Raw genomic sequence first — 25,116 nt, 5'->3', positions numbered from 1 at the left:
GCACAGTTATTTAATTAAAACCTGATTGTTAAGAACCTGTTTGTGATTTTCTTTATAAATGGTTATCTTTGCATATATACCTATAAACCATTCCCATTTGAAATCAATTGTGTCACAGCCGTAATTATATATATTCATACACCCAAATAAGTAATTATACTGTCATTTCAAGGTCGGGGTATGTCAACGATGACGTCACAGAATCCAGATCTCACGACAAACCGGACTGTTAGAGAAGAAGTCAGAAGGAAAAGACTCCAGACTTAAATGTGAGTAGGTTTATATACATGTTATAGCAGGTAGTAAGTAGGTTTATATACATGTTATAGCAGGTTGTAAGTAGGTTTATATACATGTTATATCAGGTTGTAAGTAGGTTTATATACATGTTATATCAGGTTGTAAGTAGGTTTATATACATGTTATAGCAGGTTGTAAGTAGGTTTATATACATGTTATATCAGGTTGTAAGTAGGTTTATATACATGTTATATCAGGTTGTGAGTAGGTTTATATACATGTTATAGCAGGTTGTAAGTAGGTTTATATACATGTTATAGCAGGTTGTAAGTAGGTTTATATACATGTTATAGCAGGTTGTAAGTAGGTTTATATACATGTTATAGCAGGTTGTAAGTAGGTTTATATACATGTTATAGCAGGTTGTAAGTAGGTTTATATACATGTTATAGCAGGTTGTAAGTAGGTTTATATACATGTTATATACAGGTTGTAAGTAGGTTTATATACATACAGTTTATATCAGGTGTGTGTAGGTTTATATACATGTTATAGCAGGTTGTAAGTAGGTTTATATACATGTTATAGCAGGTTGTAAGTAGGTTTATATACATGTTATAGCAGGTTGTAAGTAGGTTTATATACATGTTATAGCAGGTTGTAAGTAGGTTTATATACATGTTATATCAGGTTGTAAGTAGGTTTATATACATGTTATATCAGGTTGTAAGTAGGTTTATATACATGTTATATCAGGTTGTAAGTAGGTTTATATACATGTTATATCAGGTTGTAAGTAGGTTTATATACATGTTATATCAGGTTGTAAGTAGGTTTATATACATGTTATATCAGGTTGTAAGTAGGTTTATATACATGTTATATCAGGTTGTAAGTAGGTTTATATACATGTTATATCAGGTTGTAAGTAGGTTTATATACATGTTATATCAGGTTGTAAGTAGGTTTATATACATGTTATATCAGGTAGTATATTTTGTTTTATTGTTATATTTCATTTTGTTGTGCTTGTGATCATACAAACATTTACATATGTACGAGACACAAATGATGTTTTAGTCTGCAATATCAGCTAAAAGATAACTGGTGTCTTTAATGATAAAGGAAGGTTTACATAATAAACATCCACATTCCGTTACAACGGTAATACAATTATACGAAGGGACAAATCTTTATATCGTATCCCACAAGTTAATATTCGATACATCTATGTTATGAAATCGTTATATATCCAGTGAAATATCCACTGATTGTGTAACGATATCGTTAAATAAGCCATACTTTTCAACCAGAAGAAAATATTTCGAAATATTCGATAAAATTCAAAGAACAGGCTTTAGTTCAGAGCAACTGTTGAGTTGTATCAAGCGTAAAATAATAGGATATAGCTTTATGGAATATCGCCTATGATGTATCGTCTGACGATAATTAAACATCTCGGGATTTACTACTAAAGAAGCCTGACAGGGAGTAGAAGATTGATAATACATAATAACAATGGTAACAAATAGAGGGTAGGTGGGATAGTCAGTGTAGATCTGTACATCACATCAATCGAGCACACCACTGTTACAGACTGACCCACCGACACGCAGCCATGCTACTCTGCGGATAGATGTTTTATTCATGATATCAGGAGAAAGAGTTCAAATCGTGTCAAGTAGGATATGATACCGGTATGTGATATGGCGCTTTATTTAGCGCCGGTCGTTCATTGGGCAGTGTTTTAGAGTCTGGGAACAGTGACTGAAACAGCGGAGGGACTTCATGGTACATACACACAATATTTAGTCATAGAGTATTCCATCTTTGCATATTGCAGAGTTAGCTCCCTTGCGGGTAGTTATCGATTGTTACGTCATTATTTTGTGAACGCAATTCACGTCATTTTTCCCGAAACGTATGACGTTAAACTCGCAAACACATATCGTCACAATTAATACCTACCCTCAAGGGCAGATATCTCTGTAATGTGCAAATACAGAATACTGAGAACATTCTATGGGACACTAGCATACTCCACGTCCTTCATCGTACGTCTCATAAAATATAACAAAATTTCAAAGGTCAAAACATCGTAGGCAGAACGCATAGCGTTTACCTAAAGAGCAGACCCTTTGTTTGAAACATTACATTAATGTATTTCTCTTTAAAATGTCCTAAACATTGACAAAAAATCTTTATGTTTTTGAATTCATAGAGGACAATAATCAATGTAAATTGGATGCTATAGTCTGAAGTTTTTGCAGTACCCATAAGACCTAATTATATCATATAACATTAACCTAGAGGAGAGTTTATCAAAAACCTAGGGAATTCAAGAAAAGCTTCGATCAAACACAACGTATATTGCAATGATAACGTAAATAGATAATCAATATGTACTGGTTTAATCACCATGCTTGAACATATGTTTTAAATAATTAATTAGCGTTAAGTAAATATAAAACATACTTCAAACGGTATCACCAAGTACATTAAATATTATTATCCAGTATTAGTGAAGAATACACACGTACTTGTGTTAGCTACCACAATGTAATAGAATGGCGACGAAATCGGGAATCGGATAATCATGCTTACAAAGGAACTTAAGGTGTGTTCATAGACGAGTATCGTATTCGATCATGTAAACTTTCTATTTCATGCGATTTGTGTGCTTTGTCATCTATCTCCAGTATGTTGTTTTCATGTATTAATGTTTGTTTTTGACGTAATGCAACTATATAGATAGCCCCTAGACAACTTTTTTTTCTATTAAAAATCATCATGAAAATGTGTTTAGTGAAGGTTTCAATGCAGACTTTCCAAAGTCTAGATTCGATTTCTTAGCTCAACTGCAAAGCCAACAATGACATGACAATACCACGCGTACATAAACAACACATTCGTTTGTAGCTCAACTGTAAGGCCAAAGATGACAACGCCATACATAGACAAATAAAATGTCTTCAGTATAAATGTGAATTCTTGATCAGATAATCATCGAATGTTTTGTTGTATAAACTAAAACACATACAGTTTGCTGCATACTTATTTAAATCATTACGTGTCAACAACCAGTATATATATCATTGCTGTAAAAGACTTTGCTTTCAAAGTTACAACCTTGTTATAAATCATAACACGAGGTAGATATATTGTAAAAAAACACACCAAAAACGTCATGATTAACTATTCTGAGGAATCGATGATTGATCACAACGTCATCAAACATGTGTAAAGATTAATATTATCAAAAATCAAGGTAGTGGAATCTATCAGAATTATAAATAAATCGAGTTGCATCCACTGGACGTATATTGGAATATTTTTAGAAATCACAAAGATTGCAGGTATAGCAACAACAAATCCATTTTACTAAATGTTTTATCGGAAATAACTTACCTTATATTTCTGGTTTATCAATTTTTTTTACATATTTATGAAAAAAGTGGCCTCAACGTATAACTCATTTCATTAATATCATTAGTCTGCCGAAACATAAAGCTTTGTTATCGTGACCACAAACATTAAAATGACGCCATATTAGTATTGTTCAAAGTCAAAATCCTCGCAACGTTTGATTCGCCCAATGAGTGTACAATGTGTTTATGTGACGTCAACGGAAACGAACAATACATGTCCTTGTTATGGACTGTTTTTTAACTGAACATCGAGGTGAACAATGTGAACAATATAACAACGTTCTAAATATGCATACGTCTATATAGCTTTATTGAAGCAACCAAGTTTATGTATTGCCATTTATTTATTTTTTCTGAAAAGATAGGTCCTGTTAAACCAGAGAATAGCTGATCCGAGGACAGCCAGCCTTGTAGATCAGTCAGACATTGTCAGTTATAGACAGCAGCATTGACTGTAGAGATGACGGCACTAATAAATGTGTTTAATCTTATATCTAGATAGATCATTAAAGTAAAACCTTGAAGAACTTTATTGATTGGGAAATGTGTTTCAGCTAGCATTGCCTTTCATTCACGAATATTTGAAAGTTAAACTACATGAGACAAATACTACTGATTTTAGATATATCAGCTATATTGTCGTATAACGTATGTTTAGGTCGCGTAGTACACTTGGAATGCCGATATGACCTGAGACGTCGAATTGATAAAGGTTTAGTGATTATTTATTGTTTCTGGGTTTCTTAAATATATATATGAAGCTTACAAAATAGACGCAATGTTGTATAAATAATGAAAATAACAATAGATAGAAAAAAGTTCTATGAACTCTTTTCGCTGATATATATGCCAAAAAGAGCAGAAATATTAGGAAATCTTATAAGCATCATGTACGAAAGGAAGGGCACATTAGTGAGATACAGGTTCACGTTACATGTACATGTTAGCAATGTTAAGCTCTATTACTGATGCAATATTGTCTGTCGTACAATTGTATTGAGGTGTTTATTGTCGTTTGTTTATATTAACAAATATTGTACTTTTCTCAAAAAACAAACAATAGATAGATTAAATGGTTACATATACACAATTGTATACGTTATTGATGTGAGTCGACTCTGTTTAATGCCGATGTATTCTTTATAAAAGCTGTAATCTATGTTTTCACCATTTAAATTTTAGAATTATGATAAGTATTTCGTCTGAAGCTTATAGTACACATAATGCGAATGACATATACTCTAAAATGTGAAATAGTCGTGAGTGCTTTCTTTCGTGGTCTGAAGCTTTATTTGTTTCGTGGGGAGAAATATTCGTGGTGTGTCTTTGTAAACATGATTGCAGTTTTGTATTGAATGAATGTCGTTGTGTTTTATTCGTGGTTTTTTCTTAACAACAATCAAAATGTCTAAACCAAGAGTATTTAATGTTATACAGTATGTTCGTCACCGAGCAAGGTAGTATGATCAAACAAATCTTCATAAAAGTCATCCGAGGTGTCACTGCAATGGATTCAACATGACAACTATCTACGACGCTAAACTTACTCCTCATATTTATATTACAAAACCGTGCTGTCATAAACGCAAATGGAAAACGGCTATTTGTGTTGGCGTTCGGTAAAATTAGTTACTAGTCACGAAGCTGCATTGACATATACTCTGCACACTATTGAAAAAAAACAGCTTTGACTATTTACCGATCAGTCTGCGAACTCCCAGATCAGTGTGCCGTACAATACAGCTTTTGCTCAGCTTTAATTGCTAGATATGTCGGAGCCACTGGGGACCTGCTGTTGGAAGGGGCCCATTCACTAAGACGATGTTCCACTTGTTAAGCTGCCTTTAAACTAGTAAATATAAATCATCGAGGCGCCCTGATGTCCACGCTTCACTTCCTTAGTTTTAGTGACACTAGCTCTGCTGTGATGAACTCTCATGCCGAGTCACATCGGGACACACTCAAGAAGGGAAAGCTTTTACAACGCACGACATTAAAAAATGTCCATTCCCGAGACACATCAGACACACCGACGCGGTCGGCGATCTTGTCATTCTCCTTATTTTGTGTACACTTCTGAGTTCCATCCTTTCTATGAGCCTTGTATCTTCAGTACCTTCTTACTGTGTCCCCAACGAAGTGACGAAGTCAAACCTGAAAGATAAAATTAAACAAATAAGAGTATCACAAGATAGATAAAAAAGAAAGATGAAAAGAAACAAAAGGAAATAAACTATTGTCTTCCGCAAGATGCTTCCGTGTACGTGAAAAATTAATACAGGATCTAAAGCATGCTCAAACCTCATCATAATACACATCTATATATATAGGCTCTACCCGTATAGGTTTCCATTTTACTCGAGAACACAGGATGACCTTGAAATATCAAACATACGGCAAGTATTAGATAAATGCTATAGTATACTGTGACGAGGTCGATAATAATAATCCATTCAATGTCCATCCTCCAATATTGAAGATTTTACAGAAAACAATAAATTTATAAATACAGGAACAATGGTAACATACACATATAGAACGTTTGCCATACTTACGCGTGAAGTACCCTGATGTTAATTACAGTTATATTCGTATGTAGCAATGTGGGTATGGATTGTTATTGTTGACATTACAGTTTCAGCTCAGGTCTGAAAACCAATTAGTGTTTCTGTTAAAGCTTTATTGCGATTGCCATAAAATTCGCCTTTGGTGAATGATGGAACACAGTATATGAATATTTAATTAAAAAAAACCTGTGATAGTTGGAAATGTATATGATAATGTAAAGATTATCGTTCATAGTGCGGGAAACACATAAAATACAACTAGGAAGCACCTCTGTACCAATTCATATATTCATTTGGTCAGTCTCCACAATTCTTTGGTCAATCTCCATAATTCTTTGGTCAGTCTCCACAATTCTTTGGTCAGTCTCCACAATTCTTTGGTCAGTCTCCACAATACTTTGGTCAGTCTCCACAATTCTTTGATCAGTCTCCACAATTCTTTGGTCAGTCTCCACAATTCTTTGGTCAGACTCCAATACTTTGGTCAGTATCCACAATTCTTTTTTGGTCAGTCTCCACAATTCTTTGGTCAGTCGCCACAATACTTTGGTCAGTCTCTACAATTCTTTGGTCAGTATCCATAATTCTTTGGTCAGTCTCCACAATTCTTTGGTCAGTATCCACAATTCTTTGGTCAGTCTCCACAATTCTTTGGTCAGTCTCTACTATTCTTTGGTCAGTCTCTACTATTCTTTGGTCAGTCTCTACTATTCTTTGGTCAGTCTCCACAATTCTTTGGTCAGTCTCCACAATTCTTTGGTCAGTCTCCATAATACTTTGGTCAGACTCCACAATTCTTTGGTCAGTCTCCATAATTCTTTGGTCAGTATCCACAATTCTATGGTCAGTCTCCACAATTCTTTGGTCAGTCTCTACTATTCTTTGGTCAGTCTCTACTATTCTTTGGTCAGTCTCCACAATACTTTGGTCAACCAATTCTTTGGTCAGTCTCCATAATTCTTTGGTCAGTCTCATAATTCTTTGGTCAGTGGTCAGTCTCCACAATTCTTTGGTCAGTCTCAATTCTTGGTCAGTCTCCACAATTCTTTGGTCAGTCTCCACAATTCTTTGGTCAGTCTCCACAATTCTTTGGTCAGTCTCCACAATTCTTTGGTCAGTCTCCACAATTCTTTGGTCAGTCTCCACAATTCTTTGGTCAGTCTCTCAACAATTCTTTGGTCAGTCTCCATAATTCTTTGGTCAGTCTCCACAATTCTTTGGTCAGTCTCCACAATTCTTTGGTCAGTCTCCACAATTCTTTGGTCAGTCTCCACAATTCTTTGGTCAGTCTCCACATTCTTTGGTCAGTCTCTAATTCTTTGGTCAGTCTCCACAATTCTTTGGTCAGTCCTCCACAATACTTTGGTCAGTCTCCACAATTCTTTGGTCAGTCTCCACAATTCTTTGGTCAGTCTCCACAATTCTTTGGTCAGTCTCCACAATTCTTTGGTCAGTCTCCACAATTCTTTGGTCAGTCTCCACAATTCTTTGGTCAGTCTCCACAATTCTTTGGTCAGTCTCCACAATTCTTTGGTCAGTCTCCACAATTCTTTGGTCAGTCTCCACAATTCTTTGGTCAGTCTCCACAATTCTTTGGTCAGTCCCACAATTCTTTGGTCAGTCTCCATAATTCTTTGGTCAGTCTCCACAATCTTTGGTCAGTCTCCACAATTCTTTGGTCAGTCTCCTCATCAATTCTTTGGTCAGTCTCCACAATTCTTTGGTCAGTCTCACAATACTTTGGTCAGTATCCACAATTCTTTGGTCAGTCTCCACAATTATTTGGTCAGTCTCTACTATTCTTTGGTCAGTCTCTACTATTCTTTGGTCAGTCTCCATAATTCTTTGGCCAGTCTCCACAATACTTTGGTCAGTCTCCACAATTCTTTGGTCAGTCTCTATAATTCTTTGGTCAGTCTCCATAATTCTTTGGTCAGTCTCCACAATTCTTTAGTCAGTATCCACAATACTTTGGTCAGTATCCACAATACTTTGGTCAGTTTCCATAATTCTTTGGTCAGTCTCAACAGTTCTTTGACTAAGATACTGTAGGCATGTGTAGCGTACGTAAAACAATATACTTAGCCTGTCGATTGTAATGAAGTAGGTCAAGAAAACTTATCTTTTTTTCGCTGAAAGGATAGCTTGTTATATCAGTTACAATCTGTCTGACCTTTTCCCTTCACTTACTATCAACCCGAATCGAGTATATGCACATTGCTGCTCTTTCAGTTTAAAATAAAGATCAAAGGTGTTGTTCGGGTTACTGTACAATAAACATCTAATGTGTTGTTCGGATCACTGTACAATAAACATCTAATGTGTTGTTCGGATTACTATAAAATAAACATCAAAAATGTTGTTCAGGTTACTGAAAAATAAACATCTAATGTGTTGTTCGGATCACTGTACAATAAACATCTAATGTTTGTTCGGATTACTATAAAATAAACATCAAAAAAGTTGTTCAGGTTACTGAAAAATAAACATCTAATGTGTTGTTCACTGTATACTGTAAATAAACATCAAAGGTGTTGTTCAGGTTACTGTAAAATAAACATCAAAGGTGTTGTTCAGGTTACTGTAAAATAAACATCAAAGGTGTTGTTCAGGTTACTGTAAAATAAACATCAAAGGTGTTGTTCAGGTTACTGTAAAATAAACATCAAAGGTGTTGTTCAGGTTACTGTAAAATAAACATCAAAGTTGTTGTTCAGGTTACTGTAAAATAAACATCAAAGGTGTTGTTCAGGTTACTGTAAAATAAACATCAAAGGTGTTGTTCAGGTTACTGTAAAATAAACATCAAAGGTGTTGTTCAGGTTACTGTAAAATAAACATCAAAGGTGTTGTTCAGGTTACTGTAAAATAAACATCAAAGGTGTTGTTCAGGTTACTGTAAAATAAACATCAAAGGTGTTGTTCAGGTTACTGTAAAATAAACATCAAAGGTGTTGTTCAGGTTACTGTAAAATAAACATCAAAGGTTTGTTCAGGTTACTGTAAAATAAACATCAAAGGTGTTGTTCAGGTTACTGTAAAATAAACATCAAAGGTTTTGTTCAGGTTACTGTAAAATAAACATCAAAGGTGTTGTTCAGGTTACTGTAAAATAAACATCAAAGGTGTTGTTCAGGTTACTGTAAAATAAACATCAAAGGTGTTGTTCAGTTACTGTAAAATAAACATCAAAGGTGTTGTTCAGGTTACTGTAAAATAAACATCAAAGGTGTTGTTCAGGTTACTGTAAAATAAACATCAAAGGTGTTGTTCAGGTTACTGTAAAATAAACATCAAAGGTTGTTGTTCAGGTTACTGTAAAATAAACATCAAAGGTGTTGTTCAGGTTACTGTAAAATAAACATCAAAGGTGTTGTTCAGGTTACTGTAAAATAAACATCAAAGGTGTTGTTCAGGTTACTGTAAAATAAACATCAAAGGTGTTGTTCAGGTTACTGTAAAATAAACATCAAAGGTGTTGTTCAGGTTACTGTAAAATAAACATCAAAGGTGTTGTTCAGGTTACTGTAAAATAAACATCAAAGGTGTTGTTCAGGTTACTGTAAAAATAAACATCAAAGGTGTTGTTCAGGTTACTGTAAAATAAACATCAAAGGTGTTGTTCAGGTTACTGTAAAATAAACATCAAAGGTGTTGTTCAGGTTACTGTAAAATAAACATCAAAGTTGTTGTTCAGGTTACTGTAAAATAAACATCAAAGGTGTTGTTCAGGTTACTGTAAAATAAACATCAAAGGTGTTGTTCAGGTTACTGTAAAATAAACATCAAAGGTGTTGTTCAGGTTACTGTAAAATAAACATCAAAGGTGTTGTTCAGGTTACTGTAAAATAAACATCAAAGGTGTTGTTCAGGTTACTGTAAAATAAACATCAAAGGTGTTGTTCAGGTTACTGTAAAATAAACATCAAAGGTGTTGTTCAGGTTACTGTAAAATAAACATCAAAGGTGTTGTTCAGGTTACTGTAAAATAAACATCAAAGGTGTTGTTCAGGTTACTCAAGTAAACTATAAACATCAAAGGTGTTGTTCAGGTTACTGTAAAATAAACATCAAAGGTGTTGTTCAGGTTACTGTAAAATAAACATCAAAGGTGTTGTTCAGGTTACTGTAAAATAAACATCAAAGGTTTGTTAGGTTACTGTAAAATAACATCAAAGGTGTTGTTCACTGTAAAATAAACATCAAAGGTGTGTTGTTCAGTTACTGTAAAGGTGTTGTTAGGTTACTGTAAAATAACATCAAAGTTGTTGTTCAGGTTACTGTAAAATAAACATCAAAGTTGTTGTTCAGGTACTGTAAAATAAACATCAAAGGTGTTGTTCAGGTTACTGTAAAATAACATCAAAGTTGTTGTTCAGGTTACTGTAAAATATAAACATCAAAGGTTGTTGTTCAGGTTACTGTAAAATAAACATCAAAGGTGTTGTTCAGGTTACTGTAAAATAAACATCAAAGGTTGTTGTTCAGGTTACTGTAAAATATAACATCAAAGGTGTTGTTCAGGTTACTGTAAAATAAACATCAAAGGTGTTGTTCAGGTTACTGTAAAATATAACATCAAAGGTGTTGTTCAGGTTACTGTAAAATAAACATCAAAGGTGTTGTTCAGGTTACTGTAAAATAAACATCAAAGTTGTTGTTCAGGTTACTGTAAAATAAACATCAAAGTGTGTTTTAGGTTACTGTAAAATAACATCAAAGTGTTGTTCAGGTTACATCAAAGGTGTTGTTTCAGGTTACTGTAAAATAAACATCAAAGGTGTTGTTCAGGTTACTGTAAAATAAACATCAAAGTGTGTTGTTGTTCAGGTTACTGTAAAATAAACATCAAAGGTGTTGTTCAGGTTACTGTAAAATAAACATCAAAGGTGTTGTGTTACTTAAAATAAACAGGTTACTGTAAAATAAACATCAAAGGTGTGTGTTCAGGTTACTGTAAAATAAACATCAAAGGTGTTGTTCAGGTTACTGTAAAATAAACATCAAAGGTGTTGTTCAGGTTACTGTAAAATAAACATCAAAGTTGTTGTTCAGGTTACTGTAAAATAAACATCAAAGGTTTGTTCAGGTTGTAAAATAACATCAAAGTGTTGTTCAGGTTACTGTAAAATAAACATCAAAGGTGTTGTTCAGGTTACTGTAAAATAAACATCAAAGGTGTTGTTCAGGTTACTGTAAAATAAACATCAAAGGTGTTGTTCAGGTTACTGTAAAATAAACATCAAAGTTGTTGTTCAGGTTACTGTAAAATATAAACATCAAAGGTGTTGTTCAGGTTACTGTAAAATAAACATCAAAGGTGTTGTTCAGGTTACTGTAAAATAAACATCAAAGGTGTTGTTCAGGTTACTGTAAAATAAACATCAAAGGTGTTGTTCAGGTTACTGTAAAATAAACATCAAAGGTTGTTGTTCAGGTTACTGTAAAATAAACATCAAAGGTGTGTTGTTCAGGTTACTGTAAAATAAACATCAAAGGTGTTGTTCAGGTTACTGTAAAAATAAACATCAAAGGTGTTGTTCAGGTTACTGTAAAATAAACATCAAAGGTGTTGTTCAGGTTACTGTAAAATAAACATCAAAGGTGTTGTTCAGGTTACTGTAAAATAAACATCAAAGGTGTTGTTCAGGTTACTGTAAAATAAACATCAAAGGTGTTGTTCAGGTTACTGTAAAATAAACATCAAAGGTGTTGTTCAGGTTACTGTAAAATAAACATCAAAGGTGTTGTTCAGGTTACTGTAAAATAAACATCAAAGGTGTTGTTCAGGTTACTGTAAAATAAACATCAAAGGTGTTGTTCAGGTTACTGTAAAATAAACATCAAAGGTGTTGTTCAGGTTACTGTAAAATAAAACATCAAAGGTGTTGTTCAGGTTACTGTAAAATAAACATCAAAGGTTTTGTTTACTGTAAAATAAACATCAAAGGTGTTGTTCAGGTTACTGTAAAATAAACATCAAAGGTGTTGTTCAGGTTACTGTAAAATAAACATCAAAGGTGTTGTTCAGGTTACTGTAAAATAAACATCAAAGGTGTTTGTTCAGGTTACTGTAAAATATAACATCAAAGGTTGTTGTTCAGGTTACTGTAAAATAAACATCAAAGGTTGTTTTGTTCAGGTTACTGTAAAATAAACATCAAAGTGTTGTTCAGGTTACTGTAAAATAAACATCAAAGGTGTTGTTCAGGTTACTGTAAAATAAACATCAAAGTTGTTGTTCAGGTTACTGTAAAATAAACATCAAAGGTGTTGTTCAGGTTACTGTAAAATAAACATCAAAGGTGTTGTTCAGGTTACTGTAAAATAAACATCAAAGGTGTTGTTCAGGTTACTGTAAAATAAACATCAAAGTTGTTGTTGATTAGGTTACTGTAAAATAAACATCAAAGGTGTTGTTCAGGTTACTGTAAAATAAACATCAAAGTTGTTGTTCAGGTTACTGTAAAATAAACATCAAAGTTGTTGTTCAGGTTACTGTAAAATAAACATCAAAGTTGTTGTTCAGGTTACTGTAAAATAAACATCAAAGGTGTTGTTCAGGTTACTGTAAAATAAACATCAAAGGTGTTGTTCAGGTTACTATAAAATAAACATCAAAGGTGTTGTTCAGGTTACTGTAAAATAAACATCAAAGGTGTTGTTCAGGTTACTGTAAAATAAACATCAAAGGTGTTGTTCAGGTTACTGTAAAATAAACATCAAAGGTGTTGTTCAGGTTACTGTAAAATAAACATCAAAGTTGTTGTTCAGGTTACTGTAAAATATACATCAAAGGTGTTGTTCAGGTTACTGTAAAATAAACATCAAAGGTGTTGTTCAGGTTACTGTAAAATAAACATCAAAGGTTTGTTCAGGTTACTGTAAAATAAACATCAAAGGTGTTGTTCAGGTTACTGTAAAATAAACATCAAAGGTGTTGTTCAGGTTACTGTAAAATAAACATCAAAGGTGTTGTTCAGGTTACTGTAAAATAAACATCAAAGGTGTTGTTCAGGTTACTGTAAAATAAACATCAAAGGTGTTGTTCAGGTTACTGTAAAATATACATCAAAGTTGTTGTTCAGGTTACTGTAAAATAAACATCAAAGGTGTTGTTCAGGTTACTGTAAAATAAACATCAAAGGTGTTGTTCAGGTTACTGTAAAATAAACATCAAAGGTGTTGTTCAGGTTACTGTAAAATAAACATCAAAGGTGTTGTTCAGGTTACTGTAAAATAAACATCAAAGGTGTTGTTCAGGTTACTGTAAAATAAACATCAAAGGTGTTGTTCAGGTTACTGTAAAATAAACATCAAAGGTGTTGTTCAGGTTACTGTAAAATAAACATCAAAGTTGTTGTTCAGGTTACTGTAAAATAAACATCAAAGGTGTTGTTCAGGTTACTGTAAAATAAACATCAAAGGTGTTGTTCAGGTTACTGTAAAATAAACATCAAAGGTGTTGTTCAGGTTACTGTAAAATAAACATCAAAGTTGTTGTTCAGGTTACTGTAAAATAAACATCAAAGGTGTTGTTCAGGTTACTGTAAAATAAACATCAAAGGTGTTGTTCAGGTTACTGTAAAATAAACATCAAAGGTGTTGTTCAGGTTACTGTAAAATAAAACCAAGTGTTTTAGGTTACTAAAATAAAAGGTGTTGTTCAGGTTACTGTAAAATAAACATCAAAGTTGTGTGTTCAGGTTACTGTAAAATAAACATCAAAGGTGTTGTTCAGGTTACTGTAAAATAAACATCAAAGTTGTTGTTCAGGTTACTGTAAAATAAACATCAAAGGTGTTGTTCAGGTTACTGTAAAAATAAACATCAAAGGTGTTGTTCAGGTTACTGTAAAATAAACATCAAAGGTGTTGTTCAGGTTACTGTAAAATAAACATCAAAGGTGTTGTTCAGGTTACTGTAAAATAAACATCAAAGGTGTTGTTCAGGTTACTGTAAAATAAACATCAAAGTTGTTGTTCAGGTTACTGTAAAATAAACATCAAAGGTGTTGTTCAGGTTACTGTAAAATAAACATCAAAGGTGTTGTTCAGGTTACTGTAAAATAAACATCAAAGGTGTTGTTCAGGTTACTGTAAAATAAACATCAAAGGTGTTGTTCAGGTTACTGTAAAATAAACATCAAAGGTGTTGTTCAGGTTACTGTAAAATAAACATCAAAGGTGTTGTTCAGGTTACTGTAAAATAAACATCAAAGTTGTTCAGGTTACTGTAAAATAAACATCAAAGGTGTTGTTCAGGTTACTGTAAAATAAACATCAAAGGTGTTGTTCAGGTTACTATAAAATAAACATCAAAGGTGTTGTTCAGGTTACTGTAAAATAAACATCAAAGGTGTTGTTCAGGTTACTATAAAATAAACATCAAAGTGTTGTTCAGGTTACTATAAAATAAACATCAAAGGTGTTGTTCAGGTTACTATAAAATAAACATCAAAGGTGTTGTTCAGGTTACTGTAAAATAAACATCAAAGGTGTTGTTCAGGTTACTATAAAATAAACATCAAAGGTGTTGTTCAGGTTACTGTAAAATAAACATCAAAGGTGTTGTTAGGTTACTATAAAATAACATCAAAGGTTTGTTCAGGTTACTGTAAAATAAACATCAAACTTGTTGTTCAGGTTACTGTAAAATATACATCAAAGTTGTTGTTCAGGTTACTGTAAAATAAACATCAAAGGTGTTGTTCAGGTTACTGTAAAATAAACATCAAAGGTGTAGTTCGGGTAACTGAAAAATAAACATCAAAGGTGTAGTTCGAGTAACTGTAAAATATACATCAAAGGTGTAGTTCGAGTAACTGTAAAATATACATCAAAGGTGTTGATTAGGTTACTGTAAAATAAACATCAAAGGTGTTGTTCAGGTTACTGTAAAATAAACATCAAAGGTGTTGATTAGGTTACTGTAAAATAAACATCGAGTGGTTATGATGCCCCGATATATTACCACAAACCCTCCACCTCTTTGTCGCGAGTTTGAATCCCACCTGGAGCTGTTGCTGGGTGTACTGACTGCTGTCGTCGGTGGTTTTTTCCTCCACCATTAAAACTAGCACGTCCTCACATGACCCTGACAAGTAATATGACGTGGAACTAAACAAGCAAACAAACAAACAAATGTTCGTATAAGTTGTGTTACGAGTACAGTGTTCAACACACTACGCTTACAGTGAAATTGTTGTGTTGGTCTCCAATGATTCCTTACTGTTGAAATGCGTACTCTGCTCTAAATCATATATATCTTATAAAGGCATAAAATTTGATTCCCTCGACATAAAATTAGAAATGATTTTTTACTCAATATTCCAGACAATATTAATGATTGCGATACTGTAAGTTTTCCAATATTCCATCTAATATCCTACATATTTACCTCATGATTAATGCGAAGAGATTTCAAAACAACATAATAGGATTAGCCTAAATTGATTTTAAATCTTATGTTGTAACAATCAAGGTCAGAGATTAAGTTCCATAGATAACCTTGCCATTGCTACTTCATTAACACATGTTAGGAGTATTAATGAGGCGGATTAAATAGTTCGACTTTGGTGTGGTTCGACCGTATAAAATTATATACAGATGTGACATTACATGTAAAACAGAAGGCCGAATACACAAGATTTAAACACAGTGACACTTACATGTCATAACATCCCACTACAGAGATCAGGTGGATTGAGGGTGAACGAATTCATGTAAGCAATGTTTACTGTAATCGAAGTGATGAGATAGTTCTGGCCTCTAACTCACACATTGTCTCAGCAGTGTATAGTCCTGGCCAGGATCTGTGGGAGCAGCGTTATTGATGCTACACAGACAGGTAAGGTACAGGTTTATAACTTCATTCTTACTCATAACTTTCATCGCTCTATGCAATGTCTTAGATTTAAGACTTGAATTACTCATCGAATTATATCATCTCATGCAATGATAAAACTCTATGTATAATATAGTTTTGATATTTTGGTGCAAACATTTTGCCCGTATCGAGTTTTACGTAACATTTCGTCTAACACCAATATAATGTACCTTAAATCAATAACACATGTCTATTGGGGAATTAAAACTAGCTAAAGCAAAACTTTTACATGATCTGACATCTTAGGATGATGATATTGAAAATGGTATAGTTCCCATTGTCAATATTGAAGATATGTCTTTTATATCCCTTAAACTTGAAGATGTTTTGTAAATGTACCCCTAGAGATAACGTACACAATGTAAAATACAGATAGCTAATCATTATGCATAATGTTACATCAGAAGTATATTGGAGTTTTAGTCTTTTACCTCTAGCGTCTGCAGGGAACCGCCATACACTAGATGACAATCGATGAGTTTATTTTCAATGTTACTTACAGTTATATGTTACTGACCTGACATGGGCCAATTGTGTAAACTTAAATATATTTTCTATGTTTTGAAGATATATCACAAAAATCTGAGTGTACTTTAAATAAACCGTGAGAATGTTTATGTTATGTCTTAATGACATTTATTCTAGTTTATTCAATCCAATCTGCTATGAATAATCATTTCAATATTCAAGTAATTTTAAGCCAATGAAAATGCTCGTTACAAGAAATACTATACAGAAATAACATAATATATCTATTTAGATTCTACTAAGCACTTCGTAGTGATATGTTAATGCCTTACTTGCATAATTTTAGAGATTATCAACAAACTCACATATAAGTAAGAGATAGCCACACCAAGATCATATGTATCGTATATATTTGTTCGTTTTATTAGTTTAACGTCCTATTAACAGCCAGGGTCATGTAAGGAAGTGCCAGGTTTGTTGGTGGAGGAAAGCTGGAGTACCCGGAGAAAAAACACCGGCCAGTGGTCAGTACCTGGCAACTGCCCCCACATGGGATTCGAACCCGTATTCCAGAGGTGGAGGGCTTGTAGTTATATGTCGCGACATCTTAACCACTCGGCCACCGCGGCCCCTATATTTTTCAAAGTTTTTAAGTAAGGCCTAGTATGTTTATACTGATATTATAGTAGAATCCGCTATTATTTATTATGTTGGCTAAAGTAATCAACATGTTATATGTCATTTTCCCAAATAACTATGCAAAATAAGAAATCCGGTTTGAACGAATATCACCAACAGTATAGAAATAAGGGAACAACACTACAGATATGGAAATTCATCATCATGTTTTGAATTTTATATGCAATAGTCTTCCGGTGCCAAATAGCCAACACGTCATGTATTAAAGGCCACTTCCTTTTTAAAAACAAAAATAAAATAACGCAAGAAAATATGTACTGATGAGATTACAAAACCAAATAGATACCATGTGTAATCTATGTTAACAGTGAATATTCACTTCGCTGTTTTACCGTCTGGCGCAGTGATTATCAAATAATGCGCAGTAATTACAGATGTAGGACGCAGGCGAGAAACATAATACGACCCGGGTTAGGAAAATTAGCATTCATTTTGTTTAATTAGATTTTTCCAAAAGTAAGGATAAGTGTCGTATTTTTAAAGTTAGTAACTTTTGCGACTGTACAAAGTTATCATTTTCGTTTTACATTCTAATTTTGAATATTAAAAAAAACCGTTTTGGCAAGGCAGTTTACCTTAAATAGTATATATAGCTACCATTGTATATCCTCTCCAGCACTGTGACCTACCAATGCTGTGTAGATCAGATGCCGAAACCCTGCAACTCATCAACGTTTTACTTGTACAATATTATCTATTTTCAAGAATGTAACAAATTCGATACATGTATACTGCATTATCGAGATTCTAAAACGAATGAATCAAAGACAGCGACTGTAATATCAGTAAACTGCCTCTGTTATTGAAAATAATAAAATATCAATATATGTATACAAATTAAATGTAGCATTGCCGTATGCCATTACGTTTCTAATATTAGTGCCCAACATATGAAATAAAAAGATGAATGGAAATGCTATGGAACCTATTGGATAACATTATGTAATCCAGCTGTCTCGTACCTGAATGTGTCCAATAATTTGATATAAAGTGAGATTAATCAACATCATGTTACAGACATTAAATCTTCACCTTCCTTGGAAGCAGACTTTTGATTACAATGCATCAATACAAAACAGAATCATTTAGGAACAGACGACGTTACGTGATGTAGTAGCATTACATACATTCATTTTAAAAGTAAATGTTCCTGGAAATGGGAATGGTATTGTCATGTTTCAGTTTGAAAGCGTTTAATGGCAAAAGATAATGGTATGCATGGACAAAACACAAGTAAGAAGTGTTGGAGTTATTTATATGGCGGCTATTCCATTTGTTCACAGTCATTGAAGAACTGTTATACCCGTGCGGTATAAAACAGTATATGGGCTCGAACGCTGAGGTACTTATCAAACGTTCGTATCACAATACATGGCTGATCTGGGATTAGGCCATTGCTACCTTGTGGATTGCATCTGTTGTTTACTGTCATGACATTGGACAATAACACAGTTTGAAAACTCCTACATCGATCATTTCTTCTTAGAAGCTCCTTTTATCATTGCATTCATAATAGCTCATTGATTCATTTTAAGGGGTATTTTTTGAGATAAGGAATACAGAGACGTGCGTTTAAAAGCGGTATGAAACATGAGTATCGTACGTTATTTTATGTTCTACTCATCAGTAATTGTCCAAAACAACAGCCAAATGGTGAACTATACTAGAAAGTATCACTGATCGTATTGAATGTATAGACAACGATATGAATATCACTTTCTTCCCATAGACTGCATCTATACAGATCAAACAGCTAAGTTTACAGTTAGTTTATTTTGGGAGGAGGTCTTTAAGAAGTAATAAGTTCGTTGAATCTATTTTTTATATAAATAATTTCTAATGCATAATTTACCAATTAAACAGGAACCCTTAATTAAATTAAAATATGCAAAGTGCACAGACTTTGCAATACTAAACTTACAACAGTGCTACACTCCGGCGTCTCACGTACCACGTGATACCCGATAACGTTTGTGCGGGACTAGTATCTCCAGCGGTGATGGAACGTAACTCTTTGTAATCTTCCCGCTGAAACGACGTTATCCCGCGATAACGTCATTTGACATCATTCCATCACCAATAGAAACATTAATCCCGCACAAACGTTATCGGCCCCATTACAACAGTGCTACACTCCGGCGTCTAACGTTTGTAAACGTTCCGATAAAATATGACATCACAATAACCGGAAGGTGGGACTAACTGACGGTAATATGTACCTCACCAACACCATGTATGCATCTACAAACCCCCGTATAAGGAGGGTTTTTTTCCGACACAACAGTCACAAGGTGTAATTAGCATACGATTGTTAGTGTGTGTATTCGCCCTCAATTTCCATTCTCTGCAATTACATTTCCTTTATTATCTATTACCTTATGCATTCTGCACTCACAAGTGTGTCTTTATCTTATCCAAACCACACAAAATGATACACATTCCATTCAAATACGTCATATTGCATTGGCTTATGATTCAATACATTGTCAATGTTTAATGATACCTCTTTTTACATGGATGACAGCACGGTATCAAAATCCTATATTGTTAAGTGTTAATTATTAAATAAATACCTATGTCACTGTCACAATATAGACCATTGCCTGTGATATCTGGACTGATTGAAGTTATTTTGAAAATATCACCATCATCTCCAAATGAGACGTTATCAAGAATGTTAAATATAAAACATGCGGCTTGAAAACAATTTTGTGTTAAATAAGCATGATTTCATTTAGGATACTAGCAGAATGCAATATAGATGAGAAATCGTTTAACTGTGCTGCAATTTTCATCATAAACGAAATTAATAGCTAGTGAAAAGTATCAAAATATGTATCGTACGCTCCGAACGGAATTGCGTCTCACATGGAAATACAAAATCACAATTGCTCTGTTTTGATAATATACGCTGTTGTTAATGCAAAAATGATATTTTCATTTTTCCAAACTTTACCTCTAATTGAGAGACATTTTCTTGGCTATTAACGCCTTTGTCTTCTGTCTATTAGATTTATAAAATAACTCGTATTTATTAACATGCACATATTGTTTGGCTTACAAATGAACAGACGACAGGATTCGTTACGCGAAATAACGCCAGACTTTATTAATACGTAGACCTACATACTCATGTATTAAACCATACTTTGAAGACGATTTACACAATAAATAACTGGAATTATGGTATATGTTACTTAACTACAGACCCGGAGACCCATTGGGGAGCATAACATGGAATTTGTATGAATATTATACTTATGTTATAAACATAAACAAAGTTTGCAGAAAGGAGCCAAGCTTCTAATAGTAACATTTAGGTCAAAGTTACGTACAGAAAGGAGCCAAGCTTCTAATAGTAACATTTAGGTCAAAGTTACGTACAGAAAGGAGCCAAGCTTCTAATAGTAACATTTAGGTCAAAGTTAAAGTTACGTACAGAAAGGAGCCAAGCTTCTAATAGTAACATTTAGGTCAAAGTTAAAGTTACGTACAGAAAGGAGCCAAGCTTCTAATAGTAACATTTAGGTCAAAGTTAAAGTTACGTACAGAAAGGAGCCAAGCTTCTAATAGTAACATTTAGGTCAAAGTTAAAGTTACGTACAGAAAGGAGCCAAGCTTCTAATAGTAACATTTAGGTCAAAGTTAAAGTTACGTACAGAAAGGAGCCAAGCTTCTAATAGTAACATTTAGGTCAAAGTTAAAGTTACGTACAGAAAGGAGCCAAGCTTCTAATAGTAACATTTAGGTCAAAGTTACGTACAGAAAGGAGCCAAGCTTCTAATAGTAACATTTAGGTCAAAGTTAAAGTTACGTACAGAAAGGAAACATTCTGGCAGCGCATAGAGAAATGCTGCTTTTTATCCAAATGCTTTATTTTGCAGAAAGGTAACTGTAAAAGTAAGCTTTATTTCATCTGGTTCAATATACTGTAACAGAAAATCACCGGTTTATGTCTAATTGCCGGGTGTCTAGGAGGTTGTGCCTTCAAGACAATTCCATGTTGTTTTTAGTTCACCTGTAAATATCGATACGGTAAAAGACATCAGAGAAATATTTATAGTGCTCTAAACTCTCGTTTATCCACGCGTCCACATTATGCATGTACATATTGTTCGATATTACATTTTTGCTATGGGGCAACCAATGCAAGCATCCCTTCATCACCTGAGCGACTGGATACATTACCAGACGCCCGCCTCGATATTATAAGACTTTATGCCATTCTATGTCTTGTATGTTTAAAGGCGTGAAGCACACAAAGGACAGCTCAGAGTAAAGACGGAGAGATATGTGAAGCTTCTGGCAGGTAAGATGTATAACCGACTGTTTTATCTTACAGTAAAAAAGCATTTTGATTGTGTCGTAAATACTTTCTTGGTATTAAGTCTTTTATTATAGTTCATTTCTTTAAATGTGTATACCATATAGAATTTGCACTTAACTTATAATTAGCACGTATTTCGTGTGATATTTGGTTATGAAATTATTCAATTATCATGCAATGCGGTTGTTTTAGTTAAACTGCAAATGCATTGTTAAGTATCTTTTTCATGAGACGCCTTAATTAGTGCTGAAATGTAACGATAATGTTAAATAGAGCTTTTGAGTTATTTCAATTACAGATGTTGGACACAATCAGTAAAATACGATAACTGTAAACCACTCTGTTTTCGCGAGATTACCATTTTCACATAATTACACAATAGAACTAGAAAGCGAAATATTGAATAATTATATATATATATATATATGATCTTAAATAAGTACTGATTTCGTATAAGATTTTATGAAACGAATCTGGAAAGTTTTGAACTTTTGAGTAAAAAATGAAAATTTCGAGACGATTTTCATAACATTTGATATGAAATGAACACAAATTTAAGATACTTTTTACCACATAAATACAAAGACCGTCACTTTAAAGAATTCACAATAAGGTAAAAAAAAAGGTATAAAGCCAGTATATTAATTATCCGAAATAAAAGGCCAAAATAAATTCAAAGTACAATACAAAATAATTTCTATGGTGAATTGCACATCAAGAATCATTACAAAAATTTAGCGGAGGCCGCCAATTGATTCCGCCGGTGACACCACATCACTTTTCCTGACATCACATTTGTGATATTCAAAAATAATTCACTGGATATCAAGCGTATCATATGATAAAACTTATAATCATACAAATGCACAATTGTCAATAGGAACTCTTTAAAGTGAACAGTCGGGCAAGGATGGCTGAAGTCGGTAAAAATGGTGTGAATGTATCCAGTATAATTTCTTATGAAATGGGAAAATAAAATCTCTCGTCAAAATCTGTCTGCGTACGATGAAATTAATTTAAAGTATGGGAATTCTAAAACGTCCTCCCGGCTCACTATGTCCGTGGTTACATTTCCACACAGCCTCGCTTTCAATGCTTTCAACTTTTCTTTACTTTAATGGTCAGAACTGGGAAACTAAGCAGAACTTGACCGTCGTATTAATATGTGAGAACTTTTGGAAGGCCAGTGAACGCATTTAGACTGGTTTTCTTTGCCCGACTATTCACTTTAAGTCTTTATGCATTCGCGAAAATGTTAAAAACAAGAAAGACGCAAAATACTCGGGTATTGTTTACAGGAACATGAAGTGATTGACGGTATTATCAAGTTATATACAAATAAAATGATATAACATTATGACCAAAGTCAAACATAGTTTCGATAATTTCTTTTTGTCCGGCAAAAACAAATATGTCAAAATAGAAAAATAGACCGTGACACCGGTACGTAAACCGAAATACTTTAACAATTAGATATACTCTACTTTTTCATAAAGTAAGTTGTAAAGGAAAAGATAACTGTCGTTTATTTTCAGCGTCAAAACAGTCATGCTCTGTAGTTTCATTTTGGTTCTAAGAAAATTGCATTATGATTTTTTTTTCAAAATTAACTTTGTGATTTTTTTCATTGCCTTACAGTATTGGGAAGCCAAACGATAGTTACTATTAAGCTCTTTCTTGCTGGACGGAAGTAACGATGGAGTTGTGGAATCCACTGTTAATATTTGTGCTAATCGTGTGGTGTGGCACCACATGTGGGACAAGGTCTGCCCATGAGATTTTATCACACGCTAGGTGGTGTACACTTTACTTATTCCTTTCTCACACTGTCTCACCTCTAGACCTCCGCGTTGTGGTGACAACCAACAAAACATATACGTGTAATGTAGAAAATGATTTATTGACTTAGTCAACGGTGTTAACATATTATTCAAACGAACATTTTATTAATAATTCGTGTTAGAAGTTTTATCTTATTCTTGTGAAAGAATGGAAGTGACCATTCAAATTTTGATTTATTTTCTAAATTGCGGCAGAGTTTGTATGAATTATATCTCTAAGTTTATTCAGGTATTACCGGAAGTGAGACAGTGTGTAACCTCCTAAGGTAATAGAGTGTTGTTGATACATATAGTAGATTCCTATGCCACTTTATCCGGAAGTAGAAATATGGAAATTTTTATTTTGAACCTAACACAAATGTCAGCTTGTTACCTTAAAGTCCTCCTTAAAATGTTAGAAAACATAGAATTATAAGTCAATTAGTCGAGAAACGGATGACATTCGGTAGACATTAGACTGCCTGTAACGATATGGACAGACAATTGATATTCTAGATCTTTGAGAGTTATTTCACTTGATTTTACCGATAACGATAACTTAGCAGACCGTTCGGCCTAGGATGGCTAAAGTCGAGCATATCAACAACGCTTTGTTGCTACTCATTGTTTCCGTGTGATCTTTCTACTTTAATTCTTATAATGTTAGCAGAGCAAATATATCCCAGTAGAATATGTCTTATGTGCAGTTTTATAAACTTTGCGATAAACACAGTATAACCGTTCTGTCATCTTTTACACTTTAAAGTCAGTTATATGATACACAATAGTCGAATTTTCATAGTTTTCTTTCCTAATGTTACTTTAGGCTATCTCTAAGGGAAAATTTAACTTTCAATACAGATACCGTTTTGAAACATGCAAATGAATTGCCCGACACAGTTAATACAATTTGAATTTTAGTGGGGTTTTTTGCGACAACAATACTGATATACATTGTCATTAAAAAGATAAAGACGAATTAAATAGTATGCAAGTGTTTGTGTCGACAATACGGGAAGAGCTAATGAAATGTTCTCTCCGGATGTTCACGACTTGGGATTGAGATTCATACATTTGCTCCTGAATTTAGACACGAAGTACAAAGACAGCTTATAATTATTGTATCTGGTTGTATTATATGTATTATGATGAAATGGAGACATGTTTGTTTTCTTATCAAGCTATGATGGAGATAAATCACATAGGTATGAGTAAGGAATGGATATATTTATACATAACCATTTGATTTTAGTTAATGCGTCCTTCCTTCCTAGCAACATACATGCCTCAGTTGCGATTCGTGCAAGCTCTATATATAAGCCTTATATTTTAGTTGTGTGTTTTGCGTTGGAAAGGACCTATGTTATAATTTGTTTCACATTTACATGCCTGTACAAGTCGTTGTGCATGTGGATGTGAATACACAGTATAATCCCGTGGTACTTTGGTATATGTATGCAGGTTCACCTTATTGTTTTGCAATCTTTACTTTCCTTTTGACTGAATTTTGTTTTTACACGAAAGGTATGAAGACATGTTTCTTCCCATAAAATCATGTGGGAGGGGGCGTCTTAATATTCTCGCTGTTTATGTCGATTGTGTTTAAAACATCGACTTGTTTTCATGATTTCTATTTGATGCAGTGCTGCACTTGCATGTTTTGTAATGCCTAAGTAAAC

At 33.6% G+C, this 25,116-nt stretch overlaps 3 protein-coding genes across 9 annotated transcripts in view; 1 reads left to right on the top strand and 2 right to left on the bottom strand.

Moving 5' to 3' along the window:
- The window catches only part of LOC138327353 (glycine receptor subunit alphaZ1-like), a 129,521-nt gene that overhangs the window by 31,421 nt on the left and 72,984 nt on the right, over nt 1-25,116 (top strand). For 3 of the 7 annotated variants that reach the window (XM_069273381.1, XM_069273383.1, XM_069273382.1), the window contains exons 2-5: nt 173-269; nt 21,538-21,599; nt 23,256-23,411; nt 24,619-24,642. In XM_069273381.1, coding sequence (XP_069129482.1) covers nt 23,314-23,411; nt 24,619-24,642 — 122 coding nt within the window. In that variant the 5' untranslated portion in view covers nt 173-269; nt 21,538-21,599; nt 23,256-23,313. Of the gene's footprint in view, nt 1-172; nt 270-15,897; nt 16,085-21,537; nt 21,600-23,255; nt 23,412-24,618; nt 24,643-25,116 lie in introns of those variants that run through there. The other 4 variants (XM_069273386.1, XM_069273384.1, XM_069273385.1 and 1 more) reach the window with 4 other exon arrangements.
- On the bottom strand, nt 6,701-7,210 carry LOC138326820 (putative golgin subfamily A member 6-like protein 19). The gene has a single exon (XM_069272823.1). It carries the CDS (start codon nt 7,208-7,210, stop codon nt 6,701-6,703), a length of 510 nt encoding a protein of 169 aa, XP_069128924.1.
- LOC138326819 (putative golgin subfamily A member 6-like protein 19) lies at nt 7,580-8,158 on the bottom strand. Its single transcript, XM_069272822.1, has 2 exons — nt 7,970-8,158; nt 7,580-7,846 (listed from the first exon to the last, which is right to left on the bottom strand). The coding sequence occupies exons 1-2, from the start codon at nt 8,156-8,158 to the stop codon at nt 7,580-7,582; spliced, it is 456 nt and encodes a 151-aa protein (XP_069128923.1).

This window comes from Argopecten irradians, chromosome 7 (genome assembly GCF_041381155.1).
Source record: "Argopecten irradians isolate NY chromosome 7, Ai_NY, whole genome shotgun sequence".
NCBI classification, from domain to species: domain Eukaryota; kingdom Metazoa; phylum Mollusca; class Bivalvia; order Pectinida; family Pectinidae; genus Argopecten; species Argopecten irradians.
Note: the sequence above shows the minus strand (reverse complement) of the source record. Positions and strands in the feature narration are given on the sequence as shown.